This window comes from Sander vitreus, chromosome 3, assembly GCF_031162955.1.
Source record: "Sander vitreus isolate 19-12246 chromosome 3, sanVit1, whole genome shotgun sequence".
NCBI classification, from domain to species: Eukaryota; Metazoa; Chordata; class Actinopteri; order Perciformes; family Percidae; genus Sander; species Sander vitreus.
The window spans coordinates 12,520,063-12,543,079 of record NC_135857.1 but is presented as its reverse complement, the minus strand read 5'-3'; the positions used below and the strand labels follow the sequence as shown (position 1 = coordinate 12,543,079).

At 40.3% G+C, this 23,017-nt stretch overlaps 1 protein-coding gene across 1 annotated transcript in view; it reads right to left on the bottom strand.

The window, feature by feature from the left end:
* Positions 1-23,017, bottom strand: part of LOC144513980 (succinate receptor 1-like) — a 48,076-nt gene continuing 25,059 nt past the window's right edge. Inside the window, 4 exon segments of the mRNA XM_078245174.1 lie at positions 1-203; positions 205-351; positions 353-847; positions 849-1,032. Coding sequence (XP_078101300.1) covers positions 84-203; positions 205-351; positions 353-847; positions 849-1,032 — 946 coding nt within the window. The 3' untranslated portion in view covers positions 1-83.

Below are 23,017 nucleotides of genomic sequence, written 5' to 3'. Positions count from 1 at the left end.
AATACATGTAAAGATAGAGGTGGTCCACGTGTTTGGTTGCACTATGTTGATGTGTGTCTCATAGGGATATGTGTTGAATGTTTTCAGTCTGGCCCTCTTTGCTGCTCTGTCTTTCTGCCCAGCTTTCTGAGCTTGGCGAATAGGAGCTCTCTGAACTTGTCACCCATGAGGAAGTAGAAGACAGGGTTGATGACACTGTGCAAGATAGGCCCACGGTCGGGTCAGGATGTACAGGCCCTGTATGTACATCTTTGTACAAAGCCCTGCCCAGGCCTCATTAGATGCTATTCTGACATTTCTCAGCACATGGAATGGAGTGTAGAGAACCAGAAAAATGACTGCAGCCATTACAAACAACCTTAAAAGGCCGCTTGTATGATGTTGTCCTGTTCTGGACAGCCCTTTCCTGGACACGGAGCAGATGTGCAATTTGGTAGGAGAAACCACAAAGTCCAAGCACAGGGAGAAGGTAACCAATCAGGGTTAGTCCCAGGCTGTAGCCCAATGTATTGATGTTTCCTTCCAGGCTGGCAAAATCCCTACAGCGACTCCAGTTTCCACCCTGGAGGTCATCGATCATCAGTGATATCATTGGAGCAACTTCCACATTGACAGCTAGCCAGCTCAGCCCTGTTACAATCAAGGCTGATCGTGGTCTCAGCAGGTAGTGGTTCCGTGTTGGATATCTTATGAGCAGGAAGCGGTCCATGCTTAGCAAAACCATAAACAGGATGGAAGAGTAAAGATTTACATGGAGTACATAGCGGTTGATAATGCAAGCATGGGGACTGGTCTCTGATTGGTTGTTTGCATAGAGATATGCGAGACGTGGCAGTGTGCAGAGGAAAAATTAGGTCGGAGACTGCCAGGCTGAAGAGGTAAATGTTGCAGCTCTGCCACTGCTGCAAACAAAATATGTAACCTAGTACAACCACAAAGTTGCCAGGAAAACCAATGCAGAACTCAATGCCATAAGACGGTGACAGGTAGTACCGCAGGAGCACTGTCAGGGATCTTTGTACAAGGTGGCACCTGAAGAGAAGAGGGGATGGGACGACAGAAGAGAAGAGGACAAAACAGAGAAGGAAGGATAGAGGAATAAAGAGGAGAAAGGAAGAGAAGTAAGAGGGAAAGGAAACAAACGTGAGTAATAATAGAAACAGAGTTCTATGACTTAGAATTGTGACAATTTTCAACAACAGATTCAATAGGAAAGACATTTTTAGGTTCAGAGCCTAACACATTCAGCACAACATCAATATTGTATGTGTTAGTATAAGACTTACCATGCTGTAGTTGCTGGTAGCCTGAGTAGAGAGTGTGGCCATGAGCAGGTGCAGCTACGACAGTATCTGTACACTGGAAACAATCAACACTGTGCTCTGACGGTTCTGGTGCCTCTTATATGATATGGCTGAGAAACACACACACTTTGAGTGTCATTTGCATATAAGATGATACAAACCAAAAGAAAACTTCCTAGCAGACTTGATAGGTTACCTATTAAGTTATTAGTAAAATCTGCCCACCCACGCTTTGCCTGGTTACCTGACACTCCAGCTGAGTATTAAAGTGGATGTGATTGGCTGGCGTCAGTGTTAAATGTCTGATAAACATTTTTTACTTTTCAAGCAAATCTAACCTGTGATCTGCTGTTCCAACAGTTATTTCAATCTTTTGCATTTATTTTAGAAAAAAAAGATCATGGTTTTATGTATTCTCTAGAGGAAGAGTGTTCCACCTAGACAATTTTATGTGTCAGATTTGTATTTAATTAGGTATTTCATCCAATGCAAGAACTCATGCATAATTACAAGTTTGCAGGATTAAAATGCAGATGAGCAAGGGTTCTAACAGCAGTGGCATAGCAACAAGTAGAAACATATTTCATATTTATCTGGGTCCATCCATGTGTTTACTGTCAGTTAAACAACATTGCGTTCAATGATTGTGGCATTGCAAGAGTGCAACACATAAATCAACCAGCAGATAAGTCAATATTTATCGTTTTTAAACAGAATAAGCTGGTGCAGGATGGAGCTGTCTGGCTGCTAACTGATTTCTTCATGAAGCCTCCTCCACTTGAGTGTTCCAACACCACCTTCTAAAATGTTGGTTCAAAGTAAGTTACAATGTAAGTTAAGCTGCAAGTCTTTATTTGCTCTGAGGAAAGCGTTGCTTTTTAAAGCAACCAATAGAGCTTCCATCTATGCACATAGACACACACTATCTTTGTTTTTACTTCACCGAGGACAGACTTTGATGCAAACCCTTTTATATTGCTATACAGAATAGGATTAGTTTACAGTTTACAAAATGTGCTATATGTGTACAAACAGCAATTAGCAGGTAAAATGTGAAATCTAATGATGAATAAGAGAGTTATCGATCCCTTTCAAAACTTTATTTCATAATTGTACTTACAATCTCCTAAGAACTGAATATGATCTCTTGGTCTCAAAAGAAAGAAAAACTGTACTGTAAAAAAGCACTGGTTGTTGCAGGTAGAACAGACAAAAGCCACAAGACTTTTCAAAAACATTTTCTGGTAGCATTATTTTTCCTTGAGGCTAGCTATCCAAGCAGCCATTTCGGGCTTCACTTCTCTTTTTCTTCCAATATTTCTTTTCTTTCCTCTGCTTACTAGAATCTTCCTTCTTCAGGGAAATGTAAAACACTTTAAAATGTAAAGAAATTATTAGTTTTGAGCAGTGTTAATGCAGTGTTCCCCTCCAGTAGGAATTGGTTTTTAATTTGACAACTTCTTTAAATTTAAGGGGTTTTATACTGCTTCTTTTTGGGTGTTTGGTGTTTTAAGCCCCCAACGTCGTCTTCCAGGCAGCGCTGCCTGAAGGCCTAGGATTAAGTAATAGTTAAGGTTAGAGTTAGGGTTAAGATTAGGGTTAGGTGCCTTGAAGTCGACGGTCGCAGCGCTGCCTTGAAGTCGACGTTGGGGACTTAAAACACCATCAAGCAGTTTTTCTATTTGGAAATTCTCCGTTTGATGATGATATTGTCCGCAAGTTAAGATAAGAAAATTAATGACTCAATCCTCGTAAACTAGCAATTCATTTCCGTCCGCGTTACTTTCCACAGGCACTTTCCAGGTTCCTCTATTTATTTCAGTCAACACAAACCCATTTAGTTCCTGTGTTGGCCTCACTCGTCTTAAATTAAATCTTAGAAGAGTTTCAAATCAGCACATTTTCTTCATTATCATGTACTCTATGCAGCATTGTGATTCATTTTTGGGTAGCACTGCAGCCATACCTCTTGAGTCAGAAAGTGGTTACCAAACAACTTGTCGCTGTCTTTCTGCATACATGTTGTGAACTTCTTAAAGCATAAGAAAAAGCACACTTATTAGATATTCCAGTATTTTGTCTGTCTATAGGTAAGAGAAAGTGTATTTGGATGTCAGGGACCAAGCAGTTAGGCAAGAGGAGTCACAAGAAGATTTCAAAAAAGGGGTTTTTATTTTACCCACAAAATCATAACAAAATAGAGATAAAGTTTGGGCCCTTAAAAGAGGTCAAACAAACAGACTAAGCTCTGAACATAAACTCAAAAATACAACTGCCTTCCTATAAGAGAAACAAAGGGGTGCTGGTCATATAATTAGAATATCATGAAAAAGTTGATTTCAGTAATTCCATTCAAAAAGTGAAATTTGTACATTATATTCATTCATCACACACAGAGTGATATATTTCAAATGTTCATTTCTTTTAATTGTGATGATTATAACTGACAACTAATGAAAATCCCAAATTCAGTATCTCCAAAAATTAGAATATTACTTAAGACCAATACAAAAAAGTATTTTTAGAAATGTTGGCCAACTTATGTACTTTTCATGTATGAACATGAAAAGTATGAGCATGTACAGCACTCAATACTTAGTTGGGGCTCCTTTTGCCTGAATTACTGCAGCAATGCGGCGTGGCATGGAGTCGATCAGTCTGTAGCACTGCTCAGGTGTTATGAGAGCCCAGGTTACTCTGATAGTGGCCTTCAGCTCTTCTGCATTGTTGGTCTGGCGCATCACATCTTCCTCTTCACAATACCCTATAGATTTTCTATAGGGTTAAGGTCAGGTGAGTTTGCTGGCCAATTAAGAACAGGGATACCATGATCCTTAAACCAGGTACTGGTAGCTTTGGCACTGTGTGCAGGTGCCAAGTCCTGTTGGAAAATGAAGTCTGCATCTCCATAAAGTTGGTCAGCAGCAGGAAGCATGAAGTGCTCTAAAACTTCCTGGTAGACAGCTGCGTTGACCCTGGACCTCAGAAAACACAGTGGACCAACACCAGCAGATGACATGGCACCCCAAACCATCACTGACTGTGGAAACTTTACACTGGACTTCAAGCAACGTGGATTCTGTGCCTCTCCTCTCTTCCTCCAGACTCTGGGACCTTGATTTCCAAAGGAAATGCAAAATTTACTTTCATCAGAGAACATAACTTTGGACCACTCAGCAGCAGTCCAGTCCTTTTTGTCTTTAGCCCAGGCGAGACGCTTCTGACGCTGTATCTTGTTCAAGAGTGGCTTGACACAAGGAATGCGACAGCTGAAACCCATGTCTTGCTTACGTCTGTGCGTGGTGGTTCTTGAAGCACTGACTCCAGCTGCAGTCCACTCTGTGAATCTCCCCCACATTTTTGAATGGGCTTTGTTTCACAATCCTCTCCAGGGTGCAGTTATCCCTATTGCTTGTACACTTTTTTCTACCACATCTTTTCCTTCCCTTCGCCTCTCTATTAATGTGCTTGGACACAGAGCTCTGTGAACAGCCAGCCTCTTTAGCAATGACGTTTTGTGTCTTACCCTCCTTGTGCGAGGTGTCAATGGTCGTCTTTTGGACAGCTGTCAAGTCAGCAGTCTTCCCCATGATTGTGTAGCCTCCAGAACTAGACTGAGGGACCATTTAAAGGCCTTTGCAGGTGTTTTGAGTGAATTAGCTGATTAGAGTGTGGCACCAGGTGTCTTCAATATTGAACCTTGTCACAATATTCTAATTTTCTGAGATACTGAATTTGGGGTTTTCGTTAGTTGTCAGTTATAATCATCACAATTAAAAGAAATAAACACTTGAAATATATCAGTCTGTGTGGAATGAATGTATACATTATACAAGTTTCACTTTTTGAATGGAATTACTGAAATAAATCAACTTTTTCATGTTATTCTAATTATATGACCAGCACCTGTATATACTGGCTGATCAGACCAGGTTTGACACCCAGGGGAAGACTAACAATAACACTAATACATAAACTACAAATAACAAAAAAAAAAACTAAACACTCGTTCCAAAAGAAATGTAATCTTAATTAATTATATGACATTACATTTCTTTGGAGTGTCTTTATTAAGACAACTTGACATTAAACAGGATGACATTATGTCAAGTTGTCATGACAAAGACATCCCATGGTAATGTCATCCTGGTTAATGTCAAGTTGTCATTACAAAGACATCCCAAACAAATTTAATGTCAACTTGTCATGACCAAGACAACTTCTGGTAATGTCACTTTGATTAAGTTGTCATAATCAAGACAACCCAAACAATGTCAACTTGTCATGACAAAAACCGAATGACACTTAATGACAGAAGTCATAAACGTTTATGACTTGTTTATAACGTTTATGACATGTTCATGACAGTGTCATGTCATAGTTATGACAGTGTCATGTCATGATTTTGTCGATACCTTCAAGTAAAGTGTTACCAGTCAAGTCAAGTATTTTTAATACTGACTTTGGTATAGCTTATGTGAAAGTGTTAAAGTATCCTTTGGTTTATATGACTTTATAAAGCATGTCTGATCGATCTGTGAATCATTAAATAAGATAAAACCTGGCCATGCTCCAGATATGATACAAAACAAATGTCCGTCCAATATCAACCACAGAAAACTCCAGGCAGTGCTCTCCTGTGTCTTCCATCAATTCAAGTCAGTAGGATTTCTGTGGTTCAGACAGGCAGCATAGTTTACATGAGACGTGCCTTAAGATTAGGTTGATTTGAGGACACAGATGTAAAACATTACTATTTTGTTGTGATTTTACGTTGCTTTTGATAACACACTCAATTTTAAATACAAATTACCCTTTTCTTTGTTTTCTGTAAATACTTAGTTATATGTAAATAAAGTTTGCCTTCTCTTGTCTTGTCTCACTTTGCTCATAACAGAGCTCAGCACATTTTTCCTTTCTGGAAGAGGGAAGAGGAGATTGTTAAATAATATTATCATATATCCAATATTCCCCTTAATATGTTTATATTTAGTACTGTGAAAGTGTTTTTAATTTCCATTGTATATAATGAGAGTGCCCTCTGGTGGCAGACCACATAGACAAAATATCAGCATCTTCACAGCAAGTGCTGCAAAAAGTTTTGTTTTTTTATTTCACACATGACCATTTCTCATTACTAGTGGTTGTCTTTATGTGGCCAGCCGTCTGGAGGTTTCTCAGGTTTGAACAATTCACAGTGAATTACCTGTAGACTATGTGTTTGTCTTTGAAAGTAAAAGTACACAACTGTTTTTATTTTGTTTGCATCTGAACCTTTTATTTCTATAAACATATGCTACAGAAAGAAAGTGAAAGTACTTGCCTTTTGTTGAATTATAGGTCAAATATGATGACATACTGAATGCATATTTACAGCATATGCTTACCCTAACCCTAGTGACTGATAGTAAAGCAGTACTTAGTAAATGATGGAAGTACAGGAGAAAAACACAAGGAGCTCAGGATTTGAACCTCCCAGTCTCCAAACAATGTTTTTCTCTTACATTTTTTATAGACTTCATATAACCTTTATGAATTTCTAGCCCTGCAGAGGGAGTCTGGATGCTGGCCAATATCATCTCCTCTAATGCCCATTAGTGCCACATTTCTTCATATCTCTATTTCAGACAAAAAGGCGTGACTTCAGCAGGTGGAAGGGCCATAATGTGTGTGTGTGTGTGTGTGTGTGTGTGTGTGTGTGTGTGTGTGTGTGTGTGTGTGTGTGTGTGTGTGTGTGTGTGTGTGTGTGTGTGTGTTGGTTTGAGCCATTCTTAAGAATTATGGTTACAAGCTACAACTACAACACTGTACACTTAACCAGTGTGACCTCATCACCATCATCCCCAGTTTGATGTCTACCACTTTATGACCAGTTCAACCAAAGGGATTTTGTTCTTGAAGAAGTAAATAAGCCAGTAAATTAGAAGAAAAGAAAAAAAGACTAGATAAACACCTGAAAACCTTTGTGCAGGTAGCAGAAATGTTTTTGTTGCTTACTAATGTCATAAGCACTAAGACCTGTCTTGCGACCCCTTGTAGTGGTCCCAACAGTGAGGTTGGAAACCACTGCACTAAACTATCTCCCAAGTGTACCATCTAATTTAAAAGTTGAATGCAGTTACTGAAAACCATAGTAATCTCCTACCACCTGTGTGTGTATGTGTTCATGGAGTTGTGAGACGGGTATAAAAGTAGCCCATAAAAGAGTCCCATACAACTATGCAAATTGCAATCCCCATACAAGAGAAGAAAATTGATGGGAATTGTATATAAACCATAAATAGCATTTACTGCATTAAATTAACTGTACTAGCCCTGACAGACATCTTGTGATACAAATGTAATCCAGCAGAGAGCAGTATTAGCCCAAAGCTCTGATACCGGGCTAAACTCCACTAGTGTCCTGCCTTGTTTGCCATGTTTGTGGGAAATGACATTAAGGAAATGATGTAGCAACAACAAAAAAATAAAAAAAAACCTTAAACTTAGATCAAATTAACTAAAATAATGTATTGAAGTTAAAATACAATCTGATGGATTAATGGGGGACAATGCATGCGAGCAAGTCCTAATTGTTAAAGTATTATGCACTGTTAAATGGAAGTGAAGTCAGAAAAAAAGAGAAACCAGAATGAGGACCAGTGAGGCAGAAAAGAAATAGATGACAGAGCTTGTGATGAACTAGTTAGTCGAGGATGGAGCTGTGCCAATCAGTATGTCACAGTGGCCTCATCGCTGTGTGCGTGTGAAATGAAGAAATGAAAAGGTGATGGACTGTATCTGCTAGTTTCACTTGTGCTCATTCCTCCCTCTCGTCCTTAGATAGGCAATTTGTCCCAAATGTACCCTGATCACACACACACACACAGACACACACACACACACACACACACACACACACACACACACACACACACACACATAACTTAACCCAAGTCTTCCCCCTAAAATGTAATGATTTACGTTATGGGGACTCGCATTTAGTCCCCAAAAGGAATGTCCCCACAATGTGACTGTGTAAGGGATTTATGTACTCACAACATGAGTAATACACGGGCACACACACACACACACACACACACAGAGAGAGAGAGAGAGAGAGAGAGAGAGAGAGAGAACCTAAATGAGTGACCTAAAAAAACAACTCTGCTGATGAACTAATAATAAATAATTCGCCCTGACAACTATGGGACAACAATATATGGTTATTATTTTAACTAGATTGTCATGTTAACACATGTGAGTAAGTGTGTGTCTCCTGCTCACAGTGAGTGTTCCCATTAGCCCCTGTAGTTTAAAGTGTCCCAGTTCTGGAAGGTGACACACTTGCAGCTTTATCACTACAACTCTGCACTAATTATCAAAGTGGTTCACATTTGACAGTGAGTTAATTGGACCAAAGCGGATGTAGAGCGTGGTCTTATGAGTGTTTTAGTGTGCACATCACATGAGATGGGGACAGAGAAAGTGAGAGACTGCATATTTAAACTACGTCGTGTTAAGGTAACATTCAGAAGTTTAAGTTCAGCATGAAGTCCTCAAGCTCTGTGTGCTCTCTACATGACCTGTCTCCTGTGCGCTGTTGTGAATTCTTTGTTTTTATTCTTTTTAGGTTTTTCTCACCTTTGATTGTTACAACCTGTTACTAACTCTCTATGCTCACAGACTTGAGTCAGAGGGTGTTTCAATAATTCATCCAGTGTTTGAGCAGCAGTCAAGCTGGCATGCTCAGACAGGGCTGTGAGATTGGAGACTTCACCTGCTCTCGTCCCTTTGTTGGGGTCACAGCCCGGACCGGTTATGCAAACTGATCTAAAAATGCCCCCAAACTATCCTTGTTTTCATGTGTGCGGTCATTCTGTCCTGGTGAAACATCATCATTAGTTGTGGAAATATACATCTAGCTATTGCTTTTTTTGGCCAATTTACAGTTTCACTTCAGTAAGAGAACCAGTTTGGCTCATGCTGTGTCAGAGACTCTGTCAAATTAAGCCCCCCTTCCTCTTTCCTCCTGGCTCCTGCTGAAAGAAAAGTGAAGTAAACGTGAGTTAGCTGCTGTGAACCCTGTCTACATGTCATCTTCCTATGAGAGTGAGCCGCGTGAGATTGTACACCTGTAGTTGGCTGAGCGCTAATGGGGGGGAGGGGTGGTTGTTGTTATGTCCTAGAGGAAGTGAAGGGGGGTGGAGAGAAGAGCTAGCGGGGTGTGCGAGGAATGTGAGGTAACGTGGATTTCACTGTGGTGTTTCTTTGTTTGGCATTGGCCAACGTCTCGGCTGCTTATTGAGGGACGTTACAGTATCATACATTTACAGCATTTCAGAATAGTTGTACCCCAATCATTATGAAAGAGAATAACTAGAAATATTGTGTTTGCCTACAGTAGATCATGTACAGGCAGCATGTCAAAACTGCAGGTCTGTGCACTTTTGAAATCTTTTGGGGGAAAAAAAAAACTACTTTGGAGCCCTGATGGAAACTGACAAGGTGATGAAACCAAGTTATGTCAGGGCAGTAATTGTGACAGAAAATGTAATTAAATAGGCAGGACCCCCCATGTTCTACTACGTCAAGTCGTATAGGTGGTCTGGGACCTTCATTCCCCCTCAGTTTAAACCCTGTGCCCCTGTGACTCCTACATGTCTTTTAGTATTCTTTGCTCTGCTGCGAATCTATTTCATTTTCAGTCACGGCAGCTCCAGAGGCTTGTTTTACACACGCTGGTGGTGTATGCTGTGTCAGGCTTTCTCAGCGTTACTGATATGATTGCCTCTGTTGCCTACTGGGACGTATAACTTCAAAACCCCCGTCAGGTCAGCTAACTGTCAGCTAATCTCTACGCTAGTCACTGGACACGTTGCAGTGCTAAGACTTCCTGGCCTCAGTAGGGGTCTAATATCTAACCCTGCCATGTTTTCACTTCAGCCTCTGATAGCCAGCGCTCAGGGTCAGTCAAGCACAACTAATACCAAGCCGTGGCTATATACAGACGCTTTACATTGTGAAACTCGTACAAAATCTCTGCTTTAACGCTGCTCTGCATAATGCATGGTTAGTGTATAGATGCTTTATCATATAGTGAACAGTCAGAAAAGCAGTAAGCAGTTGCCTGCTTCTAATTCCCCTAAACGGTAGCTTGAGTAAGTCTTTGTGGATTTTTCACAAACTATGGAACTTGTTTTCTGCATTAAACTGGCAGCTGTGTGACACACAGGGGTGTGCTCGGAACTGCAACATCTGTGTGTGATTTGCCAGTTCACGTGAATCGCTACCATTCATTTCGGCAGGTGGCAGTTGTACGTTTTATTTACAAGAGTTGTTTTCAAAGTGCACACACACACACGCACACTTTAAGGCCTTTTCTTCTCTTGTTTCATTACCGACATCCCCAGGTTTTTACAGATGTGAACATTACCACACTGCACAGGAAATAATGGCCCTCCTGTTTTGTGTCTTGACTTGATGACATCATACAGCTGCTGTGGGGGAACCTGGGAGCCGTAAAATATGTTGTATTATGTAAAACACATTGTAATAGTTTATTTAGTTTAGAAGAGACACTGAGCGCTTTGTAAAAAAAATACTGTACACTGCTAAACAGCAAGGGAGGGAGTACTCTTTGTAGCCAAGATTTCCAAGTACTCTTAACAGCACATCAGCTTTCTTGTCACTCCTTTTCTGTGAGGCCTGAATCGGCAGCTCTGTCAGTTGACAGTCAAGCGTGGGCTGACGACAGAAAACTTCTCTTTGCAACACTGACATCAGCCGTTCTTTCCCCCTCTTTCTCTTTTTTGTTCCCTTTTAACATCCTGTGAGGGTTTCTCTTGTTTTCCTCCCTCCCCCCTTTTCATCAATGTAATTCTCTTGACTTGTCTCTGTTTTGCTTCCTCCCATCTCACTATAATATCAGACACAGAAACACAGCTTGAGAGGTTTATTTTGTCAGTTACAGCGTTTGGACCACTGGCTTTGTCATATCCGCAGCCTCCTAATTGGTGTCACACAGTGTCAGGGGACTGGGAAATCTCGTAACACCACGGACAACGTCACTGAAATCTGTCTCAACACTCAAGGCGCAAAAAGGCACATGAAGGAAAACAATGCATTGAGTAGTGACATCATTTGGATGTTTTTCACTGTACATTTGGCGAGATAAAAAGTGAGATGATGAAGTAAGATTTGACACAAAAGTAGAGTTAACTGAATTGACAAAAAGTAATCTAAATAACCAATGTCAAATTCTAAATATCTCTCCATATCATGTCTCAGTGTCAGAGGGGGAGAATTATGAATTTTCCCTTGTGGGGTCTTTGACTTCCTGACTTGTTTGTGTTGGCACCAAAGGACAGGACTCGCTTTGCCAGCCATTGTCAAAGTGGGCAAACAGTTCTCCTAAATAACACACCCACAGGAATTTGTCTCAGTCTGCTTGGTTTTAAGAAAATAAAGATAGAAAACAAGGAGAGATCGTGTTTGGAGGTGCTCACAGGACTAGCCACTAAGACTTTAAATGTTTGTCCTGTGGTCAAGAAGGGTTATCCTGTTGTTTTCTCACATGGTGACATCTGTAGCATAAATACTGCAAGAAGTAAAATACAGTTTATAATTAAGCACGCTTGTATGTTGGTCTGTGTGGGTTCACGTGGTGGCGGCCTTCATGTCCGTCCAAGTACGAAACCAGTGTTTCCTCATCCTCATTTCTCTATCTATGCTTTCTCCTTTCTTCCTCATTGGTCAGTCGCTCTGCCTTCTTCTCCTCACTCACTCACTCCTCCCCAGGTGGTGATTATGAGTGGCATGATACTAATGTTTCAACGTCATGCTCTGCTGCACACAGAGGAGGGAAAAAAACACCAATAAACATCAGTGTTAGAACAGGGGAAGCAGTCTCTCCCATCTCCCATATCCTGTTTCCAGTCCTGCTCCCTCTCGCATCGCCTCTCTCAGCAGGTAGATGAGGTGGAGGTCTTGCCCTGTGACATCACAGCTCTCTGCTTGTCTCATGGCAGGTTTCAGCACCAAGGATTAGATTAGGCTCATATTGGTTGGCTGACTCACTGTCCTTGAGTTATGTTGTGCTGTGAAGGGGAGGCTACAAGTATATTTGGTCAAGTAAGGCTGGATCTAAATTGGATTTTTTCTCAGATGGAGATAAATCTAAAATGAACCTACATAGATGTTCTGCTCTCTCCTCTTTTGCAGCAGTTCCTCATTTGCTTCTTTATTCAAAGCACTCCCTTGTCTTTTCATAAAAGTCATACTGTGCTTTAAATACTATATTACATTATATATATTTTCACATTTTCAGCTAGCAGCATGGCTTTTGAGATGGCAGTGTTGGTCGATCCACTACTCTGGTCCAGAGGTCCAGAATATCAATAACAACTACAGTAGGATGGATTGCCGTAAAAGTTTGACATCCATGGTGCTCAGAGGATGAACCCTTCTGACGTTGGTGCTCCTCCTTTTCCCTTTAGCACAACCAGCCGGTTTACTTATGTGGATTGCCATGAATTTTGGTACAGATATGTGTGGTCCCCAGAGGATGAATCCTAATCACTTGAAGTCCCTCTGACCTTTCTTCTAGCGCCACAATGAGGTTGGCTTGTGGTTTGAGTGAAATATGTCAATCACTGTTGAATGTATTGTCCTGAAATTTAGTACACACATTCGTCCCCCTTCAGGATGAATTGTAATAACTTTGGCGATCCATTAACCTTTTATCCAGTGCCACCATGAAGTCAAATTATGAATTTGTCCAGCACTTTGATTTATGTCTATTACCTGTAAATGGCAAATTTTAGCATGTTAAACTAAGATTCTAACGTTGTAAACATTATACCTGCTTAACATCAACATATTATTATTCACTATGCAATTTTATCAATTAGCTCAAAGCTGTGCCAGTTACAGCGTCAAAAAGCCACTAGTGTGGCTGTAGATTTAATTGAATTCAATTGTATTATAGCCCAATATCACAGATTTGCCTCAGAGGGCTTTACAATCTGTACAGCATAGGACACCCTATGTCCTTCGACCCTCGCATCGGATAAGGAAAAACTATGCCAAAAAAAATGGTACAGACAGACAGACGTGCAATAGAGTTGTGTGTACAGACCAGATCAGCATAATGAAATTACAATATAAACAGTCCATATGATAAAATGATACATAGAAAGTAAGGAGAGAGAGATGCGCAGCAAAAACAACAATAATACTAACAAATATAATAATAATAATATAAGTATGTCGAATAAAAATTATAATAGTACCAGTGAATATAATAGAATAATTATAATAATTACAGCAGTATCAGTAATAAAAGCAGTAATAATAATATAAATATGACTAATAATGATAATAGTAGCAGTTGGTGTCAAGCAGGACCACGGCAGCAGGCACAACCACGATCCAGGTGCCACCACGATCCATGCGAAACCTGCGAGACGAGGAAGCACAAAGACTCCAGGGAAGAAGCTTAATTAGTAACATGCATTAAAGGGACATGAATGACAATTACTCTTTCATATCTGCTGTCAAATTAGCTTAACCCTGTCACAACCATTGTGATTATACTGTACTACGCCTTCCTTCTGGCTCCTGAATTAACTTCTATGACATATAACTGTGTAGGGAACAGCCCACATTTCCTGAGACATGTTTCTATTTAAACCTCAGACCTTTGAATATCAACTGAGTCGCTATAAATTGATCTTTATTTGCCAATGACATAAAGGTTAAATAGCTGAGAAATAATTCTTATTAGACCGTTTTATTGGTGTGTCTAATGTGATATTTTGGAGTGTATTTGGATACTGTCTTCTCACAGTTTTATTGGCCTTTTTTATTCCTGTCCCTCTGACTGGCAGGGGCAACATTTATATAATGTATATATGTTCTTTTACCTTACTTCTATATGAGGACACACGTTCATACACACATACACCTGGCTTGGATAGATGGGTACAGCAATGTGCTCAGGAACCACAGTGATGTGTGAAACATGAAAAAAGAGGATGAATGCATTCTGCAGTGTAGATGGAAATGGAAATGGTAGAAATTGTGCAGTAGGGTAGGAAGGGCTTTGATTCAATTCTAAAGAGAGCTTCCCAGATTTCATTAAACCTGAGACTGCATTCCTATGAAGAGTGTAAAACTCTCCTCAATGGACAACACGCCTGAGATTTCTCTTCATGGATCCCATTCTTTTCTTTCATTCCCATATTACCGTTTTCTCTCTTTTCTTCATTTTTCCCATCACTGCTTTGGCAGAGCTCCAGCACCTAAGCCTTTTCATTGGACTGCTGTCTCTACAAACAGCTTTACAACATTCCTGAGCAAGAATCATGCCTCCTCCTCACCTCTGTGTACACACTACACCTTGGCCCTCAAAAGCTCTGATAACCTTTACAAAGACCTCCCTGGAACATCCTTGCGCTTGTGTTGATTCATTCCCATTCTGTATTTAACCACAACCTCACATACTGTTTTGTGGCCTTTACCTCCTTCTCTGGTTGCATTTCTTTATTTCTGATTATATCGGTTCTGTGTAAACACTGCGTACACATACAAGTGTGCACATGGTCAGACACATTCCATGTTTATACGAGCAGGGATAGAGACATGCCAGTGTTTTAAGCACTGTAAACACATCTTAAACGGAGGTCTGCTGCACAGTGTGGATGCTGTCATCCCGTGTGTGGCCTAAGCCAAGTTCAACATTCTACGAATGCAAGCGGTGAAGAGGGTCGTCGCACACAGGAAAACATATGACCAAAAAAAGGCAATCCAGCATTGGCCGCAGCATCAGTAGTCTGAAACAAACATTATTAAACTAAGAACTGTGACTAGCAGAGCAAAGAATTGAGTTAGCTCAGACAGTCAGCTTTTATCTAGACTCATTAGGTTACAGCTCATTTTTAGGCCTGACACACACCTGCTTCTAATTTTTTCTTCTTCTTTTCATGTTCATTTCTTTGTATCATCCTCTTTCCTTATTGTGTCTACATTGTTTTCTCTCTGTCTCTCACACACACACACACACACACACACACACACACACACACACACACACACACACACACACACACACACATAGAACAAGAGCAAAACAAAAAGCAATATTGACTCTACATAGCAGAATGATTACTTTTAAGCTGATGCTGTGGCAGACTGCAGCCTGTTTTTAAGTCAATGACTCACTGTGAGCAATGGGTGATGGCTGAGAGATGGAGATGGAGTCAAGAAGCGGTGTGGTTGGCAGGCTGGCTAATGGGGGCTGTGTCGCTGGGAGGAAGGAAGATAAGTCCTCTGCTGGTTGGCTTGGTGTTGCCCTGCCTTAGAAGGCTGTGTTTGGGAATATGGTTTGTTTGCACTGTAATGCTAAATAGACCATTCAGAGATGACTGCACAAATAATCTATCTATCCATCCATCCATCCATCCATCCATCCATCCATCCATCCATCCATCCATCGTTTTCTTCCTCCTTAGCTTTGCAGAAACATACAACATGCATTTAGGCACACACAAACACATTTACATACAAATGCTTGCCAGCTCTGTATGTAGATGAATAATTCAGGAAACATGCAGCAAAATCCAAACACACCAGGAGGCTTTGGTGAATTCTAATCTGAAATAATCATGTTAACATCGTTTCATGTTGTTTACTCATCCAAGACACATGACCATGCTTATTATTATGGAATGTGTTTTTCATAGTTTGTTTGGTCATGCATGAACATTCACACCAAAAGTAGCACACAGTGATTGGCAGAAGTATATCAACTTTTTTAGAGTCATTGTAAGTTAGAAATTTGCAAATACGCTCAGGAACGTGCTGGTGAAATAAAAGAGTTTTTTCACATTTAGATCCTTGAAACTTGAGCACCTAGTTGGCTGGTGAAGTAATGACAACACACTCGTCCTACAAGCTACAAATAAGCAAACATTACAGTTAATGAAAAAAAAAGCAATACATAAATAACAGGATTGTTTTTCTCTAAAATGTAGCTGTACATTATATTTCTATACTTGCACGGGTATTTCACTAATGAATAGTCTAAATGAGCCATGATGCAGCATAAATAGCTTAGGTAGAATACTCTATGGTCTATCAATAAGAAATCAATGCAGTGATGTTGTTATTCCCAGCACTGTTGGGGAATTTTTTGCAGGTTGACACTCTACAAAGGGCAGCTTTCGCTCATGACTTCTGTACCAGTTGTCGTGGTCTTTCATTTTCTCTACAAGTCTCTTCCTGTTGCACTTATGCACAGCTTTTTCTCACAGTACTCCCAACCAACCAACCACTGAAAAGCACTATGCAGTAACTGTGTCTCACTTTCTCTGTGATAATATTGACAATGCATGGCTTTCTACTATATATTTAGTCTTTGTTTTACTTCACTTTAATCAATAATGAGCTGAGTAACATGCGTGGATTTCCTAAGGCAGTATGGGTAGTGTAGTCCCCCAGAGTGCCTCTCTCAGTGTAGGTCTAAGCTATGTGCTCCCTTTCGGGGTCCTAAGGGGATTGGATATGCTCTGCTAATGCTATTAGTGCTGCAGCTGGGGATTACTGTCTCTAAAGGAAAGGGGGAAAGGGCGTGAAAAGTGAAAAATCATTGCGGTGTGTGTGACAGAGATTTGCATGTTTGTACATGTACTGTATTTTAGAGAAAAAGAGAGAGATTAAAAAAGGGATACTCATGCAGACTATTGCACACCAACAAAAATACTAAGTCACTGGCTCTAATGCAAAGTGTTGTGTGAGCTGTTTCTTAATTTCATTTGGCTGTTACAGTACTCCTGGGATTTGAGTTAATTAGTCTATTAAGCTGGCCAGCACCTCAGAAACAGACTTATTTTTAGCTAAAGGAAAGATAGATGTTGTGATTAGTATTTTTTATATAAGAAGGCCAAAGTTGAAATGTGAAACAGAAGCAGAGTATTGATCCGTTTGGACTGTCTTGTGTCATGCAAGTCTGTTAAAGTATTATGTGACATGTGAACAAGGCAAAATGTAAGTAAAAGTCAAAAAGTGAATCCTTACAGTAAAAGTCTCAACTTAAATGCCCAGCACTGCTGAGAAGATTGTTGTTCGAACACATTCTCCATTTTCTTACATTTCCACCTGAGCAACAACTTAGTCCTCTGATCAGTGTAAGAGATATTACTTGTGTTCTTTGTAATGGGTAGCAGGCATACTGTACAGTGTCTTCATTGCTAGAGATCAATATAGAAGGAAAATGAGTACACTACATCCAACTCTCAGAATGTCCAACCCTGACAGGTGGACAGAGTTTCATAAATTAAGCATCTTGTTTTCTTTTTTTTTTTTTTTTTTAACTTATGTCAGAAAGCCAAGCTGAAGGTTATCTTTATACATTACCCCTGTAAAAGAACACATGGAAGACAAACAGAGGATTACTGTATACGTATGTGGTGCACAGACTGGACATGATCTGCTCTGCGCACTGTGAATTGTTCATCTATAGCCAGCTGCTAGATAAGAGTGTGTGCCTTCAGGGAAAGACATTCTGACTTTGAATTGTGAAATAAGAAATTAAGAAGTGTTCAGAATCCTTAAACACCAGGTACATCATCTGGCAAAAAAACATGACCTTACAAATATGTACAGTGTGTGTTGAGGACTCACATTCACCACAGGCGTTATTATTTTACGAGGCATTTGTTTGTCCAATCAAACAGAAGCTTTTCGATTCCATATTGCCTGGGGGCTGCTGCAGGTGATTTTCTGAGGTTTTCTCACCACAACAAAAGTAACAGTTTGAGTTTGATATTCCCAGTCGAATTTTGGAAAGTACAAAGTGTAGACATGGGTCATGGGAATCTGTTTCAACATGGCATTATCATTAAATTCCCTGTTAGCTCAGAAAGGCAGTGATCCAGTTGTGTTGCATATGTTCTCTGATAATTTGACTCATGCATCTCTAATCAGCTATTTATCTCTACATGAACAAAGTGCAGCTTAGTTTTCTTTATGCATTAGTAAGCTACCGTAATTGCCAATTAGTTAAAGAAAAAAGTATGTGCATCTCTTTGACCAAAGCATTTCACTTCTGTTTAACTGTGTTTAAACTACCAAAACCAATAATTAAACCAATGGTTCTGTTTCTGTCTCTATGGTAGCATCTGTTCTCCAACACGCTCTCCAATAGCCATTATCTTCCCTTAAACACATTTATACGTCCTTCTTCTAGTTGCCATGAGTCTAGAGACTGTCCTTATGAATATTTACCAACAGTTAGTTACCAAGGGCAATCTGCTGAGATTTGTTCACTCTCACTCTTTCATGTGTATGCATGTGTATATACTGTATGTGTGTGTGTGTGTGTGTGTGTGTGTGTGTGTGTGTGTGTGTGTGTGTGTGTGTGTGTGTGTGTGTGTGTGTGTGTGTGTGTGTGTGTGTGTGTGTGTGTGTGTGTGTTATTTTTCAGTTCTCTCCTATAGGCAGGGTCAGGCATTTAGATCAAACCCTAGAGTATCCTATGTTATCAGAGATGTCAACATCTCTCCCACGTACAGAGCCTGACCTGCTCTAGATTAATATGCAAAGTGTTTTTGCATACTTATTTAATTCCATGGGCTTTTACAGCAAAAAGAGAAATGAAGTTAGGTTTATATTCCTCACATCCACATCCTACTGGCAGTACTAGCTCTGTCTGAATTGTTGGGTAACTGACTGTAGCTAGACATAGTCAGTATGTACATTGCACTCTAGCTGTAAGCCTACAGTATACACCCAGCAAGACGCTGACAAGGTTGCAGCTACATTGCACCATTCTGTGTGAGTGGCGTTAACAAGGACATGTCTTCTATCCAACACTTTTCAACAATTCACATTATTGTCCCAACAATGGAGTGGCATTCATCTGTGGAACGCTGTCAGGGGCAGCAGTGCTGAACTGGTTGCCAAGCTGACAGCCAGAGGACAATAAGCATATTGGATCGAATGGCTTTTAATTGAAACTAATGGGGATTTTATAAATGTTAGATTGCATAGTTAACATATATTATTATGGACAATTGCACTAGCCAAATGAATGTAACATAATGGTTTGCCATTTCAAGGTTAAACGTGAGATTTTAGTATTGTTTTAGTGATTAAGTGTGTTACTTTACTCCTGGCTTCACATTCACAAGGGCCTTGTTTTATGTGATGTTAATTTGGAAGGGGTTACGAGTTTGATATTTATTGGTCAGTTTATTCTGCTCCTGCCAAACTCTTGAGAGCTGTTGCTGTTTGATTCCCTGACATACAGGAGCTGCACTTGGCAATTCATTGGTATTGTGTAGTGGAACTTTCTCACACAATTTTTTACTAACGTTATAGGACATGACAAGGAATTGTCAACTGTTAGCTCTGCTTTCATTAAAGACAGAGTGGTGTTGTGTGAGGCTTGTGAAGTGTTGTAGTGTTTGAACATACTGTATATCAATACATTTTTTAATTATTTTAAAATATAAATTATTTAAAAATTGCAATCCCGCTAACAATCCACATCTTTACTAAATGTATCAGTAATCTGATTATGATATCTTTTTTTCTGTAACGGAATACAGTTACATGTCATTTGTGTCTTAATTATATAATGCCATTCTATGTATTCCGTTACTCCCTAAGCCTGATGATAGAGTACACTAAATATTATATTTGCACCTATACCATTCTGTATTTATTCTTCAACAACCATCACAAGCTGTAATGAAAACAGTGAGTACCAATAACAAAGGAAAACTTCAATATTTCAACTGCTACTTGCCGCTACAGTCTCTGCATCCTCTGATAGCTGAAAAAGGAAAAAAATATATTCTGCACAAATGTTTGAAAAGCCGTATTCACATCCCGGGAAAACTACTTTTGTGTGGGCCACTTACAGTACATAATAGTTGATGTAGTAGTTGTTTTTTTTAAAGTCATGTGCTAGTTTATTCAGACACAAACTGCCCAAAGTTAGTTTGTAGAATTTGTAGAACTTTGACATAAAGCTGCCCTGACCTGTACAGGCACAGCTAGTTGCTGAAGGCTACTGGTTGTGCTTGGAATAAGGATGGAGGATGCAACATCAAAGAGTGCTTCTGAAAGTATATATTCAATAAAAAAAAAAATAAAAGTGTTTACTGGCTGAAAAAAAACTGCCTCTGTTGTGATGTAACTACTGTAAGCAATATTCATATTTGGCATGTGGGTCTTTGAAAATTACACCCAGTAAAATTAGCAAATAAGCTAAAAACGAATGCTAAGTATTTGCAAATTAACATTTGCCGATAAGTTAATTTCCACAGACTCCCACTGAGCATGGCTCAAAACTTCCGCTTCTGTAATGCAGCATATACACGCAGTACTGCATGCAAGACTACAATTAATCCACAGTATCAGAGAGGCACAATGCCTAGTAATAATTACACCAGCAGTTCCACCACCATCATTATGCATAAGCCTAATCAATGGTCATTGCGCTTAAGGGGAGCTGCAGTGTTAATAAATAGTTCCGATAAGCAGCTACCTCTGTTTGTGTGTTAGTGTGTGTGTGTGTGTGTGTGTGTGTGTGTGTGTGTGTGTGTGTGTGTGTGTGTTTGTGTGTGTATGCGTGTGAGTGGTTAGTGTTAATGTCTCTAATGAATAGATGTGGCACACGGACCCTGTAGACACCTGCTGATGCCACTAATCACCGTCTCTGAGCAGGTTATTCAGTGTTGCTCCAACTCAAGGACCCTTCATTACACAGAGCACATGAGGTTTCAGTTATAATGCCAGCTTATTCAGATATATGCTTCTTTCAAAAGCAAAAAAGTGCCATGGAAAAGCCCATTTTTATTGATTCACTGCAGTTTTCTCTCCTGCAGAGCACTGGCGAGTAGAGGAGTAGCTTTAACTTTATAGAGGCACATTCTTGGCAGGCCTTAAAGTGATGGTTCGGAGTAATTCCACCCTAGGCTGCTTTGAACCTTGACCTCGGCCAAACAACCCCCATAAGCTTTTTTCCCTTGTTATAACGTTGGTCGAGTTAGCGCTATCAGCTGGTTAGCTTAGTGCAGGCGCTAATGAATCCACGTTTGTATCTCGTAAATTACCCCACTAATAATGAATGATACAAAACTTCTACAATAGTACAAATTGTTTATTTACTTATAAAACAAGGCATTAGAAAGTTTGTAACTACACCAGAAGTATATTTAAATAACACTTGCCTGATGGATACTCCTGTCAGCTGCTACCGCGCTATCGCGCAAGATCCCGTGAGATCACGCACAGAGCACAACATCTATTGCTTTTAAACCGCAGCCGGGATGTAACTGTTTGGCATCTTGTCCTATTGCCTCACGCTGCAGTAGCTGCTTCTGCTGTTCACTCGCTTCTTGATTCTTCTTTACCAGTAGTCTCTTCCGGCAATAGATGTTGTGCTCTGTGAGTGATCTCGCGGGATCTCGCACGATAGCTAAGAGATAAGTATGATTGTGGCAACCTGATTGGTCAACCGGTCACGTAACCATAGTTTTGGTACCTAAACTTAATCTTCACCGAAAGGTGATGAAAAAAGTACATACATAAATATAACATCATATTTCGTATGATATACAAACTTGTTGATGATAATACGTTTGCACAAGCCCACGTATCCTCGACACTCACTACCATCTGTTGCCTCCCACTTTGTCTATACCTTTCTCTGCCCTCTTTCCCTCCCTTTCCCAAGCTCACTGATTAAATCATCCTCGCAAGACTTTCAACAATCAATGCTTAGTGAATCCCAGTTCCTACCTGTTCCCATGGCTACCGGAGGGACAGAGAACAGAACTGTGGGATATGTAGTTTTCCTCTTAACTGGTCTGACTAATCAGGTTGTTTCTGGCTCCGGTGGCATGGTGGTATCACTCATCTTGATCTAAATATGACCTGTAATATACATGTTTTGGTGATAGAGAAGATTTGTGCAGGGTCAGGTAGGGTTGGGAGCAGAATGGGGCAGTGCAAGACTGAGAGACAGAGAGACAGAGATAACAGCTTGATGGTGTTTTTTGCCTCCGATGTTGCCTTCCAGGCAGCTAATCCTAACCTTAACCCTAAACATAACCATTGCCGCGCTGCCTGAAAGGCGACTTTGGGGGCAAAAAACACCAAACACAGAGATAACAGGTGCGAGACAAAAGAACAGGAAGGCTAGATATGAAAAGATTGAGGATTGGGGGTTACTAGTGTGGCGGTTGCGCTGCAGGACTCAGCTGTGAGCTGCTGATTTACAGGGCCTGAAGGACAGCCACGGCCTTCCACCCACTCTGTCGCTATGGGAGACGGTGGAGAGGAGGTCTCGTCTCTTTTTCTTCCTCACCGCCATACTCTCTCCTTTACAGAACTTATCCCTCTATCTCTCTTTTCCTCTGTCTCCCTGTTCTTTTTCTGCCTGTCAAACCCCCACCTCCCTTCCCCCTTCTTGATAACCTACCAAGCTCCTATTATCATTCTGAATCAGCCGCTAAATAACACTTCATACCAACCTCCAGGAAGGTGAATAATGATGAAAATTGAAATAATAACACCAGTGGGCATAGTCAGTCTTTCTGTGTGTGTGTCTGCCTGCATGCATGTGTGCACATGACCCATTCATTTCATTGGTCAGTCCAGCTGTACTTCCCTTGTTGGTAATGTGACTGAAAATGTATGTTATCAAATGGCTGCAGGCCTCA